Source organism: Mauremys mutica, chromosome 12 (assembly GCF_020497125.1).
Source record: "Mauremys mutica isolate MM-2020 ecotype Southern chromosome 12, ASM2049712v1, whole genome shotgun sequence".
Taxonomy (NCBI): Eukaryota; Metazoa; Chordata; order Testudines; family Geoemydidae; genus Mauremys; species Mauremys mutica.
The window spans coordinates 25215203-25238373 of NC_059083.1; the positions used below are offsets into that span (position 1 = coordinate 25215203).

Consider the following 23171-nt stretch of genomic DNA (forward strand, 5'->3'; position numbering starts at 1 on the left):
GGAGTCCCGGGGGGGCAGTCAGGGAGCAGGGGGAGGGTTGGATGGGTCGGGAGTTCTGGGGGTCCTGTCAGGGGGTGGGGAGTAGTTGAATGGGGTGTGGGAGTCCCCGGGGGGTCTGTCTGGGAGCAGGGGTGTGGATAAGGGTTGGGGCAGTCAGAGGACAAGGAGCGGGGGTGGGGGGTTGCGGGTTCTGAGCAGGGCGATCGGGGTGGGAAGAGGGAGGGAGTGGATGGGGGTGGGGCTAGGGCAGGGCTCTCCCCTCTTATTTTGATTGTTGAAATATGGTAATGTTGAGTCTGAACTCTTTATGAACTGAAACTTAACTCAGACTACATGTCTCTGTCTGAAACTTTTAATCAAAAGTTTTGACCTGCGAACTACTCATGACCCTTCCCCTCCCAATAGGTAGCCATAAGTAGCCATCTCCCCTTTTGTCTTTTTAAATCTACATTTTAACCTGTTTTATCCTGTAGAATCTTGATTGATTATGCATGACCATTATGATCTGTTAATCACTTTGTTTACTTCTGTGTATAAACATTGATGCTCACCCCTAATAAACTTGCCACACTTACTCCGAAGCTCTGCTTTTAAGCTAAGGATGGTGTGAGCCCGTTGATCAACGAATTGTTGTCTGGTCTCTGACAGATTTCTGAGCCCTATACCAACTCCGCACAAACTCGGGTGCTGGAGAGGTGAGTAGGACTTGCTTTTTACCTAACAATTTGGGGGCTTGTCCAGGATTTCTTCTGGTGCGGTGCCTCTGTCCAGTGGTCAGACCACTCATATACGAATTGGCAGGCGCCAGGGGAGATTTCTCCCAGCCAATTCAATATTGAGGGGTCGTGTACTGGACAGCAGGATAAACGCCAGTTGGAGGGCTCCTGTCAGACACCATGGGTCAAGGGACTAGCGTGCCTCTTGAGAGTCCGCTGGGGATTGTAAATAAGTTATGGAATGAAGGGAAACTCCCAGTACAGACAGGAATGTCTAGGAGGAAGTTGTACACACTGTGTGTAAGGAATTGGACTGGGTATACCGCGGTATTGGCCGACCCGGAGATGAGGTGGCCTTCGTATGGCTCTTTCGAACAGGCTGCCTTAAGAGGAGTAAGGAGCCAGATTGAAAAAGACCATCCGGGACAGTTATGTTACTGGTTTTGTTGGGACACAGCAGCAGAGCTGTGGAAATCTTTAAAAATTATGGCAGTCAGGTATTCTCCCGAGAGTGAACCCCCTCCATGTTATTTCGATGAAGGGTGTAAACCACGGCGTGTTTTAACTCGTCAGTTGGTCCCCACTGCACCTGCCCCTATTCCTCCGCAAGGGGACTCTCTCCAGAGCGCAGAGGGGAATCTGCAGGACTCCAGATTGGAATCTCTGCAGAGGGATAAGGAGGAATTGGAGGGGCACACCTCGGGAGGAGTTTTGCATGGGAGAAAGAAAGGGAAAGTAGTAAAAAGAAAGAGAAAAAGGAAGAATATAAGTTGATGGCTTTAGCTTTTCGCGGTGGTATTCGAGGCAGAAGCCATGGCCGTGGCAGGGGATTTCAGGGTGCTCGGGGAAGAGGGTCCTGGGAACCCCAGCCATCAGGAAATTGTTTTCAGTGCGGACAGCCCGGTCACTTTAAACGTGAATGCCCCTGGGGACGCCCAGAGGGTCCGGTCGCATCCGCAGATACTTACACCAGGGACGAATACACCGCTGCACCACCAGCCCAGCCCGTTCCTCAGGCCTGGATCAACTACGGGCAACAGCAGCAGCAGCAGCAAACTCAGCCTTCTCAATGACGGTACCCCGGGGGCGAAGGCAAACAATGTGATGGTCTTATTTCCTTAATGTCTTTAGCCGGCTCTTTCCTCACTTTCTCCCCTCCCAGCAAAGAGCCTCGTCTAACCCTTTCAGTCCAAGGACTGCCTGTCTCTTTCCTCATTGATACTGGAGCTACTTTCTCTCTTTTAAATCATGCCCCCTCTCCCTGGCTATCCTCTGAGGTTAAAACTGCAACTGGGGTGGAAGGCAACCCACAGTCTCTGGGACTCACTTTGCCTCTAAATGTTATTTATGCTGATAAATGTTTTTTCTCACCGTTTTCTTTTTTCCCCAGCTTGTCCGATCCCTTTGATGGGCCGGGATTTACTCTGTAAGCTTGAGGCTACTTTAACCTGCACTCCTGAAGGGGTAGGATTATTGATGACAGTGTTAGGAGATTCGGCCCCAGCTCAGGGTAATTGGGAAACCCCCCCTCTCTCTCCCCTGACCTCACTGACTTGCCTTCAACCCCCTGGGGAATTTCTGACACTGATGTTGGCCTGCTCCTTTTGGCAGAGCCAGTAAGGATTCAAGTGAAGCCCTCCTTAGCCCCCCCATCAGTCCCCCAATACCCCCTGTCGCTGGAAGCCCGGGAGGGCATCCGCCCCATTGTCGAGGGATTCATTGCACAAAAGCTAGTCCGCCCTCAGTGCACTCCCTGTAATACCCCTATACTGCCTGTCAAAAAGCCTCCTAAAAAGGACGGAGACCCTATTCGTTGGCGCTTTGTACAGGATCTACGGGTTATTAATCAGTATGTGGTCCCTCTTCATGCAGTAGTTCCTGATCCAGCTACTATCATCAGCCAAATCCCCTGGGATGCTGAGTGGTTCACTGTTATTGACTTAAAATCAGCCTTTTTCAGCATTCCTGTGCACCCAGACTCTCAATATCTCTTTGGTTTCACCTGGGAGGGACAAAGTTATGTCTGGCAACGACTTCCTCAAGGCTACAGAGACAGCCCCACGATTTTCAGCCAATGCCTCCGCCACAACTTGGAAGGCTTCACCAGTCCGCAGGGATCCACGTTAGTCCTATACGTAGATGACATCCTACTAGGTAACCGCGAAGAAGCCGCCCTCCGCATCGATGGTAAGGCACTTTTATTATACCTACACACCAGAGGCCACAAGGTAGACCCTAACAAGATTCAGTGGGTCTCACAGAAGGTCCGATATCTGGGCTTCCTGTTAACCCCAGAGGGGAGACAAATGGACCCAGTCCGCATAAAGACTATCCAAAACTGCCCTCTGACAAACACCAAGAAACAACTTCGAGGTTTCTTAGGATTAATTGGCTTCTGTCGCCCTTGGTTGCCGTCCTGCGGGGAGTTGAGCAAACCGCTCCACCGACTCACTGCTAACCTTGCTCCTAGCCTTTCAGTTACTTAAGGACAGTGTGGCCTCCTCCATGTCTCTCCGCCCCCCCAATTACAGCAAACCCTTTCACCTTTTTGTCCACGAGAGGGGCGGAATTGCTAGTGGCGTCCTTACCCGGCTAAGCGGGCCCCACCATTTCCCGCTTGCTTTTTACTCCCAGCAGATCGACCCTGTCGCTCAGGGAACCCCATCCTGCACCCGGACTCTGGCAGCAGCTGCCCTGCTGATCACAAAGGCAAAGAGCCTGACCCTCGGTCATTTTACCACGGTCTGGACCTCTCATGCCTTGTCAGCCCTTCTGCGTAGGGGCACGACCCAAGTCTTTTCGGCCCATCGTCAGCAGCAGCTAGAGGCCGAACTCCTAGAAGACACTAACCTAATTTTTGAAAGGTGTGGGCCCCTTAATCCAGCTACCTTGCTTCCTGACCTGCCAGTCCTCCAGGATCAGCACAACTGTGTGGAAGTAGTTCATAGCATCTTACAGATAAAGAACAACCTGTTTGACGTGCCACTGGACAACCCTGATTGCATCCTCTTCTCGGACGGAAGCTCCTTCTATGTTAATGGCAAGCGTTTCACCGGTTATGCAGTCACCTCTGAATGGGACATTCAAGAGGCCGCCTCACTGCCAGGCAACTGGGGAGCCCAAGCCGCCGAACTCTATGCCCTGGCCCGAGCTTGCCAGTTGGCCGCTGGTAAGACCGTTACCATTTTTACTGATAGCAAGTATGCTTTTACCCCGTACCAGTACCCGCTGCTGAACTACAGTCGTGGGAGAGCCTCAGAGCCACTCTGGTCAAAGGGACCTGGCTTATGCCGGATGGCCGAGCCTGCCTCCCTCGCTCCACATACCCCGTGGCAGTTCGCTGGCACCATAATAAGGGGGGTCACTACGGCACGCACGCCCTTGTGGACACCATCGCTCGCTTTTGGTATGCTCCAGGCATTCAACCCTACTGCCTGTCAATAGTGAAAGCATGCAGCACATGTCAGCGAAATGGACCTGCTCCGCCTCTTAACAAAATTAAGGGTGGAAGACCGCCGCCTGCTGTTCCATTTCAACATCTTCAAATTGACTTTGCAGATATGCCAAAGGCTTTTGGGAAAAAGCACCTCCTTGTTTTGGTTTGCCCTCTGACTTCATGGGTCGAAGCTTTTCCTACTGCTAATTGTACTGCTGCCACAGTGGCGAAGATCCTCCTTAGAGACATTGTACCCCGTTTTGGCATCCCTCTCATACTTAATTCAGATCGCGGACCCCACTTTACTGGTAATGTCCTTGGCCGTTTAGAACAAGGACTGGGCATTTCACACTCCTTTCATACACCCTACCACCCCCAGTCTAGCGGGAAAGTTGAGCGTATGAATAGGGAGCTTAAGCTTACATTGGCTAAATACTGTCAGGAAACAGGGTTAAAGTGGCCTCAGGTACTTCCCTTGGTCCTGTTTCACCTTCGTACTCGCCCAACCCGTGTATTGGGATTATCCCCCTTTGAACTGCTCTATGGACACCCCCCTTTCAAAGGCGGGGCGCTACCACGTGCTGATGTTTCACTATTGGGAGGGGATCACATGACCGCGTGCCAGTTTCTCTCCCTACAGGCTCGCCTCCGTACCCTTTGGAAAGCCTCGCAGTTTTCCCAGACCGTGCCGCTGGAAGAACAGATCCACCCATTCCAACCAGGGGACTTCGTCTGGGCCAAAAAGTTCGTTAGTGGCGACGCCCTCCAGCCGAGGTTTACTGGACCCCACCAGGTTCTTTTAACAACCCATACTGCAGTGTTCCTGGAAGGACGCAAATCCTGGATCCACCACTCCCACGTCAAGCCAGCCGTAGTGGACCACAGTGACGGACCAGCAGCTCTTGCCACCACTGAGGATACTGCCTCTGACCAGTGGACCAGCTTACCTCTTTCAGACATCAGACTTAAATTGACTCGAAAAAATGAGAGGACCTTTTATTCTGACAACTGTATGTTTTTTATTATGCCTTTTTAGTTTATTTTCTGCTTATGAAAAATGCTGTGTTTTTGTAAACGACACCTACCCTGACACTTTTCAACGTACCAAACATCTAAGGGAAATGGCTAAGAACTACTCCTCTGGCCAGCCACCTTATGATTGGTGGGGAGCCTTATGGAATTGGCTGCCTGGATTTGGGTGGGTTAAAAAACTCTTGGTGGGTGTTGTTGGGGCCATAGTAATCCTTATAATACTGTGTTGCTGTATTCAATGTGTCCCCTCCCTCATAAACTCATGTGGGTCAGTTTATTCTTTTTCTACTTCAGCCAAAGGCCTTACTCTCTTCAAGTTGGCCCAGGCTGAAATTGCCAAGCAACCTTTGGCTCCTTAAAATAGGGTGTAGCGTTTGGTAAATAGTTATCCCAAAGCTACAAATGGAGGAATGTTGAGTCTGAACTCTTTATGAACTGAAACTTAACTCAGACTACATGTCTCTGTCTGAAACTTTTAATCAAAAGTTTTGACCTGCGAACTACTCATGACCCTTCCCCTCCCAATAGGTAGCCATAAGTAGCCATCTCCCCTTTTGTCTTTTTAAATCTACATTTTAACCTGTTTTATCCTGTAGAATCTTGATTGATTATGCATGACCATTATGATCTGTTAATCACTTTGTTTACTTCTGTGTATAAACATTGATGCTCACCCCTAATAAACTTACCACACTTACTCCGAAGCTCTGCTTTTAAGCTAAGGATGGTGTGAGCCCGTTGATCAACGAATTGTTGTCTGGTCTCTGACAGATTTCTGAGCCCTATACCAACTCCGCACAAACTCGGGTGCTGGAGAGGTGAGTAGGACTTGCTTTTTACCTAACAGTAACCCTAGGAGAGGGGGGAGCTGGGGGGCTGGTGCCCACATACATCAACTGCAGCCTGCAGGAGCCCCCAGGGGGGCACCAGGCTGCAGCCTGGGCAGGAGGGGCAGGGGGGCACAGCTGCTCCCCGCTAGCGGCACCGCCACCTTTGCAGAGCTGCTGCCCCCCTGCACCGCGCCGGCTCCTCCATGGCTGGGGCTCGGTGCTGCTGCAAGCGGGACGCTCTGGCTCTCCGGCGCCTCTGGAAGGCGGCTACTCCCTGCCGAGCTGCTGCAGTGGCCCAAGTCCGGCAAAGCCAGTGAGTGGACTCTGGGCAGGAGCCACTGGGATGGGGCGGGGAGGGATCATGGGGGGGCTGTGCACCCTCCAGGGGAGTTCAGGGGGGCAGGGAGGGGGGAACCTGGTCTGGGGAGCAGCCCCTGGCCAGGCTGGCCCCTGGGGTCTATAAAGGCTCACTGGGATTTGCCCCTCAATGAACCGATGTGCGGGGCGGGGGGGGCGAGCGCAAGGTGGAAGTTTTGCCCAAGGCGCAAAATATTCTTGCACCGGCCCTGCCCCAGAGAGTACGTGCACCCCAGGTTAAGAACCACTGCACTAAACTGATAAGATCTGCATTTTAATTTAATTTTAAATGAAGCTTTTTACACATTTTAAAAAACTTGTTTACTTTACATACAACAATCGCTTATAGATTTATAGAGAGAGACCTTCTAAAAACATTAAAATGTATCACTGGCACGCAAAACCTTAAATTAGAGTGAATAAATGAAGACTCGGCACAGCACTTCTGAAAGGTTGCTGACCCCTGAGCTAGACCAAATGGTGGAGGAATTAGCTGGAGCAGCTTGGGAGAGCTGTGACTCCAAGATGAGGAAATAGGAGATTAATTTGAGGGTTTCATGCTGTCACATGGGGACTGCATCTTGCCAGAGCCCATGGCCCTCCCACAGCCCCCTGGCCACTCCTGGCTCACCAAGGCACCATTTCAGATTTCTTTTGAGGGGGAGGGGGGACAACTTTAACTGTGATTCCAGGCAGGGGTGAAAGTAAGTAGAGGCACTTGTGGCACCTTAAAGACTAACAAATTTATTTTAGCATGAGTGAAGAAGTGAGCTTTAGCTCACGAAAGCTCATGCTAAAATAAATTTGTTAGTCTTTAAGGTGCCACAAGTACTCCTGGTTTTTTTTTTTTTGCGGATACCGACTAACACGGCTGCTACTCTGAAACCAGTAAGTAGAGGGACTTACGAGTACACTGGGTCCCTTCTGGGTAAGGTGGAGGGTGGCTCTGGCCCTCCGAAGGGGCAGGGCCTTGGGTGGAAGGGGTGGGGCTGGGGACCAGACTCCCACAGCCAGCCCTTCATGGCCACCACTGCCACAGTGACTGGGAGCCCCGAGCCCTTTTAAATTGCTGGGGCCTCCCCAGGGCAGCTGCCCTTTTGCTTCCTGCTGTTGGTGGCCCTGCCAGTAGCATCCAGAAGCTGCTGGAGTCTACCGGCAGCACCGCCAATGGGGGCGAGCACAATGGGCAGTGATGTTAAAAGCCCCGGAATTAAATAAAGCTCAAAGAATTAAATTTAAGCATAAGAGAGAAATAAAATTATGAAATGCACAGACCAGCCAACCCCCCCCCCCCAAAAAAAAATAACAGCACTGCAATCCTTAACCAACTTCGAAAGAATAAAATGACAGAGAACATAGGTGCCTTGCTCATTTCAACAGGAAGTAACAATAATACAAGTGTGTGTTAGGGGGAGAGTGTGTGTATTCGAGGAGCAAGAGACAGTGCGTGTGTGTGCAGCTGGAACATTAAAGTGGAACAAACAAGAATTGTTTGTAATGTTTTATTTACACTAAGTAACTAAAGGTGGTAAGTAAATGGAAGGAGCCTTAATAACCACAGCACGGCCAGGAGATCCCTAGCTACTGAGAACAGTTTTCTTTATGGCACTAAAATAGCACCAATGGCCAGGGATTAATATAGGGAATGAATGAGTTACAGTCTCACTTTCAGTAACATGTAATAAATCTCCCCGTCCCGCTCGCGTTCCCTTTCCTTCCACACTGTCCTTTTCTATTTTCTAACCCTCACTTCTGATCCCTGTTTATTGTCCTGTCTCTCTCCCGCTCTCCTCCCCTCCCTGTCACAGATCATCCCCCATGGCTGCTCCTTTCCTCCCCCCTCACTCCCCCGGAATTTTATCCCTTCCCCTCTTGCTGCCACCGGGCTGGTTCCCCTGGCAGGGATATTTTCCTGTCACTCTTCTCATTCCTGTTCTCCACCATTTCTCCTGGACTCTCCCTTTATTCTTGTTTTATTTTCATTCACATTTTCCTTCTTGCTTCTTCTAATTCCCTCTGGTTAAACCCGCCCTGTCCCTGCCTCCCCCCGTGCTGCCAACCTCAGGAGTTGGGAAAAAAAATCATGAGACTGACCCAATAATGATTCTGTTAAGGTTGTATAACGGTTTTTCCATCAACTGCTCCCCTTACCCATCTCCCCCCACCGCCCGTTGTGTGTGTGACCATTACAGTGTTACCAGTTGTCCTGAAGTGACTCTGGCCCCTGCGGCAGGAGCTCTGGCTGGGAGACCCCAGTGAGATCTAATCCCACCGATCTGTACAAACCCCTCCCTGCTGCTGCTTCTCCCCAACCCCCCTGTGTCCCTGCCACCCCCACCTCCACCTGAGCTGAGCCCGGCTGTTAGTTCTGCCCCCTGCCCAGCCCCCACCTCTGCTCCTCTGCCCCTCCTGCAGCTTCCAGGGACCATAGAGATGAGGAGCCAGGAGCTGGGTAGTTGGGAGTCCTCCAAGGTTATAGAGACTGGGGTATGTGAGGCTAGAGAGGCTGATTTCTGGTTCCCCCCCCCCACCCTCGTGTGTCTCAGAGACACAATCTGAGCCGGGATCCCAGCCCCACAAAGAACCAGGGTCGGATTCTCTCCCCAGGGACGGAGCCCGGCGGGAAAGTGAAGATCGGGGCCTTGTCACCAGCATCGATAAATGTCACCTGCCCCCGGTCACAGTCCAGACAAACCCGGATCCTGCTGGGGGATGCTGGCCAGCCAACCCCTGCTGCACCCCCTGCCTGCAGCTAGCCCCCCATGCCCTGCCCACACCCAGCCCCGCACCCCCTGCCCTGCCTGCAGCCAGCCCGTCTCCAGCCAGCCCCGCACCCCGTGCCCGCAGCCAGCCCGTTGCACCCCCTGCCTTGCCTCCAGCCCTGCACCCCCATCCCTGCCCGCAGCCAGCCCCATACCCCCTGCCCTGCCTCCAGCCAGACCCTACCTCCAGTCAGCCCCTGCCCTGCCTCCAGCCAGCAATGTACGTAATATATCATTTTATTATTATTTATATAGTTATGGAAAGTAAATTATACATGGAAGAAATGAAAAGGTTTTTTTACCTTTTTTTTTTTTAGTCACCCCTGCCGGGGCCCCTCCGAAAATGTTTGAATTAGGCCCCGCCCTTCCTAAAGCCGGCCCTGACTGTAACTGCCAGGCGAGCAGGGCAAAGGTAGGTAAATCAACGCTGCAGCTACTGCTATTCCCCCTCCCCCCCAACCACAACCAACAACCCCCCTGCAGGGAGCCAGGCGCAGCCACGTGGGGATGTTGGGTGGAAGGGGGGGGCGGGGCGCAGTTGGTAGTTCCCCCCCCAACGAGCGAGCCAGGCGCCCGGAGCAGCCACGTGTCGCTGCAGGAGGAACGGGGCCAGCAGTTTTTGCAAACGGCCAGTAGGTGGAGGCAGAAGCCTCCAAAAGGCCTCACGTACACAGTACCTTGAACTTTGAAACTAATCTTTTCTTTTGCTGCCAGATGCAGAAAGAGATCCAGCTTTAAGCCAGTTTTTCCTTACCAGATAACGGTGTTACGGGGTTTAGTAACCACCAATGAAGTGTTAACACGGCATGGTCTTTGTCTGAAAGTGTATAAAAAGCTTGTGAAACTTGTGTGCAGTAGAGTTTTCTGTATCTGCTACAGAGCTCTCCTTTCTTCTGCAAAATAAAGCATTTTTTCCTTATCCCTGTCAGGCTGTTATTGGCTCTCAGCTAGGCAGACCCGATATTTCGGTAACACCACCCCACACACCATAGGTGCTGAGTTTTGGTTTTCCCGGTGGGTGCCCCATCCCGGCTCTGCCCCTTTCCAAGGCCAAGCCCCCACTTTGCCCCACTCCACCTCTTCCTGCCCCTGCTCTGCCCCCCTCCCGCTAGGTCCCCGCCCCCCCAAGTGCCTCCCGCCTACTGCTCACTCCTTTATGCCCCCTCCTGCCTCAAGGGTGAGATGTGTGTGCCGGGGGGGGGCTCAGCATCCCCCCAAAACTGACAATTTTCAGCATATTTATACACTTCCTTCATATTGTAGGTATTGAATGTGTGTATATCATTGGTATCCTAACAATGTCATCTTTAAAATAGTAGACCTACATCATTACATTACCATGAATTACAGAGTATTAGAATAATTAATTCAGATACAAGCTGCCTTCACTAACACCCAGTGGTGAGCTGGAGCCAGTTCACACTGGTTTGCTGGAACCGGTTGTTAAATTTAGAAGCCCTTTTAGAACTGGTTGTCCTGCGCGGGATAACTGGTTCTAAAAGGACTTTTAAATTTAACCACCAGTAAAGCTCCGGCAGCGCCCCGCCCTGCCCCCAGCCCCAGCTCACTTCTGCTCTGCCTCCTCCCCTGAACGCTCTGCCCCACTTCTCCCTCCTCTCCGCCCACTTTCTGCAAATCAGCTGTTCGCGTTGGAAGCCTGGGAGGGCCGAGAAGCAAGCGGTGGCTTCGCGCTCAGGGAGATGGAGCAGAGGTGAGCTGCGGCGGCGGGCGCGAGGAGGGCCACAGGCCATGGCAGGTAACCCCTTGCTCCCCCACAGGTACACTACCCCACCCCTAGGAGCCAGAGGGACCTGCCAGATTCTTCCCGGGAGCCGCTCCAGGTAAGCACTGCCAGGACTCCCCACCTCATCCCCGCAGGTCCCTCTGGCTCTTTGGGGCGGGGCGGGGTGGGCACCCACTACGGTGGCCCACGAGACCCTCCTGCCCGGCCCCTGAACTCCCAGCCAGGGAGGCTAGTCCCCGGCTGTTCCCCATCCCCTGAAACTTCAGCTCGCTCCGTCGCCGGCGCATGCTCTGGGTGGCGGGCTGCGAGCTCAGCCTGACCTGGTGCTCCAGGTGCTGAAGGTTGCGGCATGGCCCGACTGGAGCCAGGTGCTGCATGGCCTGGATCCAGCCGAGCGGCGTGACCCAGCTCCAGGCACTGCGAGGCGGCGGCCCGGCCCAGCTTCAGGTATGTGGCATGGCCCAGCCTGGCTCCAGCTGTGTGGTGCGGCCCAGCCTGGCCCAGCCCAGCTCCCGCGGTGTGGCCCTCCTCTGCCCAGCTCCAGCCATGCAGCCTGGCCCGGCTCTAGCCGAGTGGCGTGGCTGTAGCTCCACCAGCCACCTCCAGGCAGCGCAGTAAGGGGGCAGGGATCAGGGAGGGCGTGTTGGATAGAGGGCAGGAGAGCTCGGGATGGTGGGGGGTGTGGATAGGGGTCAGGGCGGTCAGAGGGCAGGGAACAGGGGGATTGAATGAGGACAAGGGTCCCAGGGGGACAGTCAGGAAGGAGCAGGGGTTGGATGGGGCAGTGGGAGGCAGTCGGGCAGGGGTTCCAGGGGCAGTCAGGGGTGGTTGAATGGGGCAGGGGTCCCGGGGGGCCATCAGGAATGAGAGGAGGGGTTGGATGGGGTGGTGGGGAGCAGTCAGGGGACAGGGAAGGGGGGTGGATGGTGCAGGGGTCCGGGGGGGGCGTCAAGGAATGCGGGGGGTTGGATGGAGCAGGTGTCCCGGGGGCTGGGCCCGACCCCCTCGTGGGGTGAGGAGGGAACTGGTTGTTAAGATTTTGGCAGCTCATCACCGCTAACACCCCTGTGTAAAGACACTGTGTTCACTCTGTGCTTTACTCCTGCTTAGTGCCTGTTTGGGAGCTGAGGGCCACTGATGGCTGTGGGAAGAAGGTGGATGGGAGGCACAAGCAGGGGGGAGTCTTTCCCCCGCTCCTTCCTCTTTTCTCCTCTCCTTTCCTATCGCTCTCCCTGCCCCTTTCCCTCCCTCTTGTTTCTTCTCTAAGTCCTTGCTCCCCTTCCTGATGTTTCCCCCTTCTTGCTTCCCACCCGTGTCCTTTTACCCATCTCTCTCTGCTCCCCACCTCCTGGGGGCTCTGTCTAGTGCCTGCTCCCACCAACACACTCAAAGCGGCAGAGGAGATTCCCTTTCCTTGGGGAGGAAGGGTGGCCCAGTGATTCAGGAAGAGGCCTGGGGTTCAGGTGTGCTGGGTTTGCTTCTCTGCTCTGCCACTGACTCACTGCTTAGCCTTGGGAAAGTTACTTCACCTCTGTGTACCCTAGATCCCACCTGCCACATGGGGCTAATGCTGACCCTGCCTCCTAGGTTAAATCTGTTCATAGCTGTGTGGTGATGAGGGAAATAATGATACCAAGGTAAGTAGATTTGGGCTGATTTACTCCACAGCCTGACAGTGACAGCCAGCTCCGTGCAGGGGTCACGGGAAAGGAAGGGGCTCAAGCCAGCTCTGCACAGAGGGGGGTCAGGACTTCAGCCCCACATCTGCTGGGGTCATGGGCTTCTTCTCACCGCCCACCTCATCCAGTGTGGCTCCTGCTGGGGTCCGGGGCTTCTCCTTCCCCTAATCTGCCACTGCACCAATCCAGCGCGTGCACCTAGGAGCCCTGCGGCCTGCTGGGGCGATTTCAAAGAGCCTGTGGCTCCCAGCCATTGCCACCACTACCAGGCACTGGCAGTCGCTGCGACTAGAGGCCCCGGACGTCAGGTGGTGGGTTCTTGTTTGTGGATTGCGAAGCAGAGAGACACACCCCTGTGCAACCCAGATTTAGGCACCTATCCGTGAGAGGGGTGTGGCTTAGGATACCCATTCCCCTCTTGTTGGCATCTCCCATTGGCCAGCTGACAGGGCTCCCCGCCTACTGAGGGGGGCTTTCATGTAACGCATTGTAAGGTGCCTGTGTTGCCCATAGATTGTCTAGGGAGTTTACACACCTGACTCAGCTCTGAGGGTCATAGCGCTGCTGTTCCTGTGATTTTCTAGCTGCCTAAAAATTAGGCCCTGTAACACTCAGCATTGCAACACCCGAGTCCCTTCATGGATTACACCCTGTGCAACCAGTCACCGCTCCGCAGAGCACAGCTGAGCAATTCCTGATTGACAGGGGTGTGCACAGGACAGGGACAGAGCACAGGCTGGAGAGTGACACATCACAATAGGCGCCAACTTTCTCGGCGCTGGTGAGTGCCTGCACCCCACCAACAACTTTCCCCGCCCCGGCCCCCCTGACTCCACCGCATCCCTGGCCCTGCCCCCTTTCCAATCCCATCCCCAAAGTCCCTGCCCTAACTCCGCCCCCTCCCTGCACCTATTGGATCCCTTCCCCAAATCCCCGCCCCGGCCTCGCCTCTTCCCCCAGCGCACCACGTTCCCACTCCCTCCCTGCCCCGTGAATCAGCTGTGTCACGGCACAAGCACTGGGAGGGAGGGGGAGAAGCAGGACGTGGTGGCGCGCTCGCAGAGGAGACGGAGGTAAGCTGGAGTAGGGGGGTGGGGCCACGGGGAGCTGCCGGTGGGTGCTGAGCACCCACCAATTTTTTTCCGTGGGTGCTCCAGGCCCGGAGCACACATGGAGTCAGTGCTTATGCACATCACAGCAAAACCCAAACTCTCCTTCTAGAGGTTCAATATTCCCTGCAGGGCCGGCTTTAGGCTGATTCAGCCAATTCCCCTGAATCAGGCCCTGCGCCTAAGAGGGCCCCACACTCTTGCCGCTGCTGGTACGCCATAACGGGGCAGTCCGGCTTCCCCAGGGTGCAATTTAATGGGCCAGGGACTCCCAGCAGAGGCTGGAGCCCCAGACTCTTTAAATTGCCACCAGAGCCCCACTGCTGGAGCCCTGGGGTAGGGCTGTGGGGCTCTGGGGGCTATTTAAAAAGTCCGGGGCTCCCGTTGCTTCTCCCCCACCCCACCCCACCCCACCCCCAGCCCTTTAAATAGCCGCTGGAGCCCCGCCACTTCTCCAGGGCTCCCTCAGCTATTTAAAGGGCCGGGGCGATAGAAGGAGGGGAGCCCGGGACCCTTTAAATAGCTGCCCGAGCCCTGGGGTAGTGGGGGGCTCCGAGGGCTATTTAAAGGGCTGAGGCTCCAGCTGCCTCTGCCGTTCTGGTCCTTTAAATAGCCATGAGAGCCCCGCTGCTTCCCCAGGGCTCTGGCAGCTATTTAAAGGGCCGGGATGGTAGAAGCAGGGGAATCCCTGCCCTGCCCACAGCCAACCCTTGCTGCACCCCCTGCCCGCATCAGCCCCGCACTCCGCACCCTCTGCCCTGCCCGCAGCCAGCCCGTCTCCAGCCAGCCCTGCACCCCCTGCCCACATCAGTCCCTGCTGCACCCCCTGCCTTGCCTCCAGCCCCGCACCCCCTGCTCTGCCCGCAGCCAGCCCCATACCCCTTGCCCTGCCTCCAGCCAGCAATGTACGTAATATATCATTTTATTATTTATATAGTTACGGAAAGTAAATAATACATGGAGGAAATGAAAAGGTTTTTTTAATGTGATTTTGTTTTTAGTCACCCCTGCCGGGGCCCTGCCGAAAATGTTCAAATTGGGCCCCGCACTTCCTAAAGCCGGCCCTGATTCCCTGTGGGTGCTGGGGGGACACAACCAAGTCGGGAAGCAAATCCCATGATGCTGCCCCCAGCACCTGCAGCTGGGACAGTAAAGTGGAACAAACATGAAGAATTCTTTGTAATGTTTTATTTACAGTAAGTAGCTGGAAAGTAGCAAAGTAAAAGGAGCTGAGAAGGAGCCTTAATAACTGCAGCACGGCCAGGAGATCCCCAGCTACGGAGAACAGTTTTCTTTATGGCACTAAAATTGCACCAATGGCCAGGAATTAATATAGGGAATTAATGAGTTACAGTCTCACTTTCAGTAACATGTAATAAATCTCCCCGTCCCGCTCACGTTCCCTTTCCTTTCGTACTGTCCTTTTCTAGTCATCATTGTTCTAGCCCCACTTTCCATCCCTTTTTATTTCCCTGTGTCTCTCCTCCCTATCACAGATCATCCCCCTCGGCTGCTCTCTTCTTTCCCTGATCTTACCCCTTCCCCTCGTGCTGATCCTGGGCAGGGCCGGCTCCAGGCACCAGCCTACCAAGCACGTGCCTGGGGTGGCACCTCGGGAGGGGGTGGCAATCGGGGTTTGTTTTTGTTGTTTGTGGTTTGGCCAGGCGGCGCTGGGGGTGGGGCGGGGACTTGGGCGGCCCGACGTGACGCTGCGGGGGGGACGACGACTTGGGCGGCCCGACGCGATGCTCGGGCGGGGGGGCGGGGATTTGGGTGGCCCGACGTGGCGCTGGGGGCTGCGGGGACTCGGGCGGTATGACGCTCAGGGAGAGGTCGGGCGGTGCTATTTTTTTTTTTGCTTGGGGCGGCAAAAATGTTAGAGCCGGCCCTGATCCTGGTGAGATCTAATCCCACAGATCTGTACAAAATGCTCCCCCCTGCTGCTGCTTCTCCCCAACCCCCCGAACCCTGATTGATTCATGCTCTGTCCCTCCCACCCCCATCCCAGCTGTTAGTTTTGCCCTCTACCCAGCCCCCCATCTCTGCCCAACCTGCAGCCCCAGAGGGGGAGGATCTTGCAGGGGACATAGATGAGGTGCTGAGGGCTGGGTAGATAGGAGTCCTCCAAGGTCATAGAGACTGGGGTCCATCAGGCTAGAGAGGCTGATTTCCGGTTCCTGCCTCTGCTGCATGTCTCAGGGACACAGGCTGAGCCGGGATCTCATCCCCACCCAGAACCAGGGTCGGATTCTCTCCCCAGGGACGGAGCCCGGCGGGAAAGTGAAGATCGGGGCCTCGTCACCAGCATCGATAAATGTCACCTGCCCCCGGTCACAGTCCAGACAAACCCGGATCCTGCTGGAGGCCCAGATCAGGGGCAGGCGGGTGCGAGGGGAGGTGAAAGCCTGCAACCGACCCCAGCACTGCTCCACAGCCCAGATCCCCCCCTTAGGGCTAGGGCTGATCCATCCCTTCCTCCCCACAGACTCTCTGGCCACCCCCACGGCCCAGAACTCCTCATCCCCCACCTCCACCTCCCAGCAATGTCTCCCCGAGGTGAATCCCTCACAGCCCAGCACACAGAACACAGTGTCAAATCTCTCAGGGTTGTCGGGCAGTCGCTGCCGTTTGTCTCTCCGTCTCACACTTTTCCCATCCTCAGACAGGACGAGGATGGGATGAGCTGTGTCTGGATCCAGAGTCACATTCACTGGAGAGAGAATCAGAGCGTTAGGGGCAGAGCTTAGCCCTGGGGGAGGCTGGGACCATTTTTCACACTCCCCAGCAGCCCTGTCCTGACTGGGACAGGCCTGGATCCCAGGGAGCTGCCTCTGTCCTGGGTACCTGAGACTGAGCAGAGATGTCACTGCAGCTCCTCAGTCTATGTAATACAACCAACTTCATTAGTTTCTCTTTTGCCTGCAAAAGCTTCAGCTCCCTGCTCCCCCTCTTGGGACTGCTCCATTCTCAGTGGCAGAGGCACAGCCAGGAAGGTGTTGGAAGCTTTTATGGAGGAGGGGACGGGTACCAGTTAAAAAACTGAGCGAGAAACTCCCTCCCCTAATGCAGCCTCCACTCCCAGGCCAGGGAACATAGAGGAAGGTGCAGTGTTGCGTAAGTGCCACTCATCACCAGAGAGGAGGAGGAAGGATTGGTTGGGGGAGCCCCATCCCCAGCCCAGAGAGAAGGGAGGAGCTGCCAACATCACAGGAAGAGCATCTCCCCAATCCAGGAAGCAGGGAGCAGCTCCAGTGCAAGAGCCCAGCCCTGCCCAAAGGAAAGGCAGGATGTTGGAGAAGAGTGATGGGGAGATCCCTGCACCAGGTGAAGCAGAGGGATCTGGCAGAGAGCTCTGTTCAGAGGTGACTCTGTTAAGAGTGTTTCTGGTCATCAGAATGGGCATGAACTCAGCATTAAGGGTAGTGTCAGGACTGTTTGTGTGTCCCCGCCCCCTCCGTGGCCCGGACCGGGGCCGTGTCCCCTGGCCAGGCTGGGAGACTTGCCCACTATGGAGAGCCCCTGACACTCCACCTGCCCTGGACATGGGTACGGGGGGCTGTGAGAGCAGCCTCCGGCCCATGTGCCCGCTCTCCAGGATGTGGCATCCTGGGGAGGTGGAGGGTACAGGGCCCCCCAGTGCAGCCTGGGCTACCTGGGTGGTGGCCCCGGTTCTGGCTTCAGGCCTGGCCAGGGGGCAGGGCCTCTGGGAAAGAGGAGCAGTGGTGGGGCCTTTGAGAGGGGCCAGGACTGGAAAGAGGCTGGCGCCGCGGGCAGGGGCTGCGCTACACAGGGAGGAGCTGATCAGTTGCCCTGCCCAAAGCACAGACACTGTTCATGACACTCCATGCCTGCCCGAGGCTTGCAGTGCGGGGAGGGGGAAGGGGAACGTGGCACCCTGCCCTCAAACTATGCCCATGTCAAAAAGTGTCCTGAACATCCCACTTTTAAAAGTGTGTGTGTGGCAGGGAGTGGGGGGGTGGGGGGGGACATGGGCTCCTGGATCCACTGAATCTGTTATTTTTGGGGCTGTGTGTGTCGTGATCGCTGTCAGTTTGGTTGGTAACTTTAGCTACAATCTCATGAAGATGTTTTCTCTGGAATTTTCTCATAATTTAAAGACAATCTCCACCTGCAAATTCACCCAGTCTGGGGGCTCCTAGGGGTTCCCCGCTTTTTCTCTCCAGTGCAGACGGCAGAGTGTCTGGAGGGGGAAAGGATAAGAGAGGTGAGATTTCAGACTTTCATACTTATAACAGCGTCCCCACTCTGTAACTTTTATAATTATGACAGAGAAACAGACAGAGACACTCAGTTATTTAATATAGAAAGGTCTGAAACCGTCTCTTTCCTCTCTCATTCAGGCATCTCCCAGCAATGGAACCAACGTCCTTGCAGCCTCACAACCATCCCAGGACAGACAATCTGCAACTGAGATTTGCTTTTCCCCTCCTCATCCCAACCCACCCTTCAGACTCCAGTTGGTTTGTCTCATTCACTTACGGCCTTTTGTCATAACCTAGACTCAGATCATACAAAGACTTTGGCATAAAAATAACTTTACCCACTTGAGTCCCTTTGACACTACAGAGAGCAACATGAAGGGGCCCCCACCCTCCACAGGCAGATAGAGGAATAATAATAAAATCATTTCATATATGTGGAAACTGAGGCAGGGGAAGGTTGACCCTATGGGCCAGATTCATTCCAATGCTGGCAAAAGGCGAGAGGAGAGGGGCCATTTGTGACTCTGCTATTCAGTGGCTGCAGGGGCCGGTGCAGACCTTGGCACAGGCAGAGGAAGTTCTGAACCAGCCAGAGCTACATCCCTCTGACAATGGCCCCTGTGTGTCTTGCCCAGTGTGCAGAGTGTCAGAGGCCCAGCTTTACACGGCCCACGTCGCTCTGTCCCTCGTCCACCCCCCTCCCTCTTCCACCCGCCCTCACCACCCCCACCCCATTCCCAGCCCTCTCAGGAACCCGCCTTGTGCCTGCAGCTGCTGGGGAGGAAGCACAAGAGGCCCCTGTGCTGGAGACATGGCAGGTGGGTGAATGGCTGGTTTGGGGAGGCCAGTCGTCCCCCCCCCAAGTCCTGTCCTTTCTACTGAAGCTACTTCCATGCCCACTGGAGCCCACCCAGACCCATTGTAGCCGCTAGCTCCTGCCCAGCACACCCAGCCCCTGGAGTGTCGGCCAGCTCCAGCCTTCCCAGTCACAGAGCACCAGGGGGCCGGGAAGCAGGGGCCGCGCTGCCAGACCCGACCCCGGCCACTCCTCCCTCTGCAGCCGCTAGGCCCAGTGAAGGGCCAAGAGCAGCCTGCTGCACATAGCTAGGAGGGGGCCTGAGCTGGGCTGGAGCGTGTGCGGGGCCACCCATGTCTTTTTGGGGAGGCGATGCCTTCCCCTGCCTTCGTTACCTGCCGCCCATGGCTGGAGGATTCCTCACTGTGTGGGAGGAGCTTTCTCCTTCCCCAAAGCCCATTGGCTCAGCACAGCTGCCATCCAGTACCAGAGCAGAGTGATGGGCTGGGTCCAGCTTTAACAGACGGCCTCTCATTTCTGGTCTATATCTTGGATGGCGACTTTTAGGCCCTAGGGCCTGGTTCTCAGAGGAGTGGGGCACCTGCATTGACTCCACCTGCAGCTCTCTAGATGGGACAGAGAAACGTAGCTGCCCCAAATTAGTCCATTTTGCTAAATTGGGGCCCGAATGTTCTGACCTTCAATAAATCATGAATTCATGTGAGCCATCCCGACTCCTGGGCCCCTGCTACGTCTGCTCCATTTGTCTGCTTTCCACTGTTTGTTATGCTAAGTATTGAGAATGCTACAAGGGTCATTTCTTATGCAGCAGTTTGGACAGACCACGATTGTGTGTTTGCACTGACTGACTCGGCTTTGGCCTGGTGAGTAGTTTGCTGGACGTAAGGGAAGTGTTGCCTTAAGTGACCTTGTTATGAAGCGATGTGTTCATAAGTTGCTCTGTAGGACAAAGATGTTTTGATCACACAAAGAGGTTAAAGACAACACTCCCAAAATGTACTGTCCAGGAGCAGTTAGCAAACTCCAAAAACTGCGATATGGAGACAAGCTTGAAAGTGACCTGGGCATAATCAGTGGTAAGAAATAAGGATTATTATGTCATGGAGATCAGCAGGGAGCCTTGCAGCTCTCAGCTGCTGCTGGCAGCGGGCCCTCAGCAGTTCCTAGCTGCAGCAGATGCCTTGGAGCTCCCAACTGCTGTGGGGGGTGGGGAGGGAGAGGGGACCCCAGAGTCCCCAGTCACTGTGGGTGCTGGACCCTCCTTCTTCCCTACTTTGTCAGGGATATTTTAGTAAAAATCACGGACAGGTCACAGGCTTCCGTGAAGTTTTGTTTATTGCTCGAGACCTTTCTGTGACTTTTACTAAAAAAATCTGAGCTGAAATCTGAATCTTAATAATATTTCAATCAGAAAAGAGAACAACAACATGAACATAGCTTGGACATCCAAAGACCTGCCAATTAGGAAGTTCATGTATGTGTATTGTATGAGCTATATACGCTATTTAATATTCATAACACTCAAAGATGATTGGAAAAGAACTAATACATACATCATTTGGACACGCATAATATGTCAGACATTGTAAGGGGTTCTCGGAGCTTCATAGGAGAAATTCACTGTGACCTGCCTATGGCCCAGGAGAAGATAATTGGCTAGTTCGTCTTTCTGTATGTCTGTCATTTCTTACTTTAAGAGTAACTGTAATGGCAAGGCAGGCTTTTGGTAGAAACAAAGGTTTGAATCAATCAATCAGGGTGACTTGGACCCCAAGTGTGTGACATTCTCACCCAAGAATTAAAGAGAAGCATCATCTAACTATGAACCAATTGCCAAGAGCCATTCTCCTCCCACAGCCACAAAAGCTTTTCCCAATTTCCACTCTAGATCCCTTCTAGGTACCTTTGAACTTCCTCAGAGGCTCCATGAGAGCAAGAGTTTTCTGGGACAAATCGCTGAGTCTCTTTTCCAGTTCAGGAGAAATCTCCTCTGGCTGCTGGAACTTCCCCTTCTCACACCTGGAGAGAAACAGTTTCACATGGTTACATTTTACTTAGTGACACTTTATAATTTGTTGTCAGTGAAAGTTGCTGCTCTAATGGGCCTGGAGTTAGAATTCCTCTGCTTCTCCCAGCCTCAGAGCAGGTGTAGTTCACGCTCTGCCAGTCAAACCTTCACTCTGAAGATCCCATTTAACTCTGGCCTGGAGAGACCAGCTCTGGGGATAAAAGGGGAATTGAGTCTCCATGGCCAATTCGCTCCTTGGCCTCCATGCTCTGAGGGTCAGGAGGTTCCCAGGTGAAGTGCTGTAGAAATCTGCCTCTAGGAACTAGACTGAGACACCAACTACCCCTTCCCCAGCTCATTCCACACAGGTCTCCAAACAGCCCTCAGATGGGGAAAGGCTCTTGAAAACTACTGCCCTGGGCTGAATAGTGACCAGGACCCAGCAGTGACAGGCCCATAGTCCATCCCCACAATCCTGATGCAGCCAGTCCCCCAGGGACGTGACATCTCAAGGAAATACTTGAGGTCAGGCCTTCCCACTGAATGGAGAATTCCAGAGTCTTCTATAAAAGGGTGAGAACATCAGGATAAAGTTCATTTGAGAATTTTGTGTCCAACACGTGACCTTCCCCACACATTTTGGCAGGGATGGTGTCCCTAGCCTGTTTGTCAGAAGCTGGGAATGAGCAACAGGGGATGGATCACTTGGTGATTCCCTGTTCTGTTCATTCCCTCTGGGACACCTGACACTGAGCACCATCAGAAGACAGGCTGCTGGGCTACGTGGACCTTTGATCTGACCCAGTATGGCCATTCTTATGCTGTAGATTCATGTGGAGATGTGGTGCAAGCTCTTTCCCAGCATTGTGAAGTGTAAGGGGGAGTAAGAAAGAGACACATACCTGGACAAGGTGCTTCTGATGTCCTGGAGAGAAAGAGAGAGAATTTCAGGCCCACCTGACACACACTTCAAATTCCAAAGAAGGGATTTTGCAAGTATGGGGAAGAGAGGCTCTGTCCTGGTCCCAGAGCCAAGGTAATGAGTCTTTTCTATTTCTAGTGCCAATGTGTCTGCGACTTTGCAATGAACAATAGTCATTCACATTTCAATAATGCACACATGGAGTTATTCTGTGATCTCTGACTGCTGGACACTTGTACCCATGTTTTAGGAGCTCTCCTGTCCCTGTGTTGGGATCTGGAGTATTTCTAACTCAGTCTCACCTGCAGGAATTCACTTGCTGGCTTCTGACACTTCCCCTCCAGCTCACTGATCAGGTTACTGAGATGGGAAATTTCCTCAGAGACTTTGGTGATATTTTCATTCTGTATCTTCATTATCTCCTCCTCCAGCTTTTCCAGCTGGGCCAGCAGGAGCTCCTCTTGTTCCTCCAGGAATTGGTGCAATTGCTGAAAATCAGCTACAATTTGCTGCCTCTTCTTTTCTATCTGTTTCTGTAAAGCTACAGGGAAAGGGCTGGTCAGGGACATGGAGGCAGCCTAGAGGGGGAGGAGGGGATCCTTTCATTGAGTGCTGAGTGTGCAGGAGGGAAAACTTCTTTGTAACCCTTAAGGTTTCTGACACTTGACTCTACCCTGTGGTTACCAGGAAAAAGTTTCCCTCACACCTTTTTCCATTTCTCCCCGTGTCTCTAAAAAGGGATGTTTTCACATCTGACCTGGTTAAAACTTTGCATTATCAATGAACCCTGAGCATGAAGATCCTGAGCAGCGGGAGTCAGGAATCAGCATTACACTGATAGAAGTTCCCAGGGGGTGGGGGAGGAAAATCAAATGATTTAATAATGCAAGAAATGACACAGACCCAGGCAAAGCCACTAGAAATTAATTCATTCACTGGAATGGAAGGAAGTCTAGATTCTGCACATGAATCTAACAGAGAAAAATCCATGATCATGGAGAAACAGACATGCCCACATTCACCAGTGCCACAGAGGAATCTGCCTACAAACAGACCTCTCACCACAAGTCTTTGCACATCAGTAACAAGAGGCACCTACCAGATACTTCGGGCTTTTCTCCTCTCTAGTCACTTTAGATCCCAGCAGCTTTTCTCTCTCCTCCCTCAGAGTCTTCAAATGAGCCTGGATTTTTTCCTGTAGAAACAGAGATGATTTGGGAGGTTTTATTTCGAGTTTGAGAGGGGTGCGTAGGGGGATATTTTCCCACACAAATCCAATTTAACTGTTGGTCCTAATAGGTTCATGGCATTAGAGTCACCAAGGAAAAGAAATCTAAGAATGAAGACTGGGGATGTGTCATATTCTGGCATGTTACCAATTCAGGTTCAGTCTTTTTAGTAACTGGAGAAAGACCTGAATTATCCAAGCTTGCCTGGTATTTATTAATTCATTAGTATTACAGAACAGAACAGGAAAATGGGAACACATGGTGGTGAATCACTACATTTAATTTTGAAAAGATCAAACTACCAAAG

At 53.5% G+C, this 23171-nt stretch overlaps 1 protein-coding gene across 1 annotated transcript in view; it reads right to left on the reverse strand.

Moving 5' to 3' along the window:
- Positions 1 to 23171, reverse strand: part of LOC123344920 (tripartite motif-containing protein 15-like) — a 346226-nt gene that overhangs the window by 315386 nt on the left and 7669 nt on the right. Inside the window, exons 2-6 of the mRNA XM_044981421.1 lie at positions 22735 to 22830; positions 21938 to 22168; positions 21616 to 21638; positions 19080 to 20724; positions 17807 to 17866 (exon numbers count right to left, since the gene is read on the reverse strand). Coding sequence (XP_044837356.1) covers positions 20601 to 20724; positions 21616 to 21638; positions 21938 to 22168; positions 22735 to 22830 — 474 coding nt within the window. The 3' untranslated portion in view covers positions 17807 to 17866; positions 19080 to 20600. The remainder of the gene's footprint in view (positions 1 to 17806; positions 17867 to 19079; positions 20725 to 21615; positions 21639 to 21937; positions 22169 to 22734; positions 22831 to 23171) is intronic.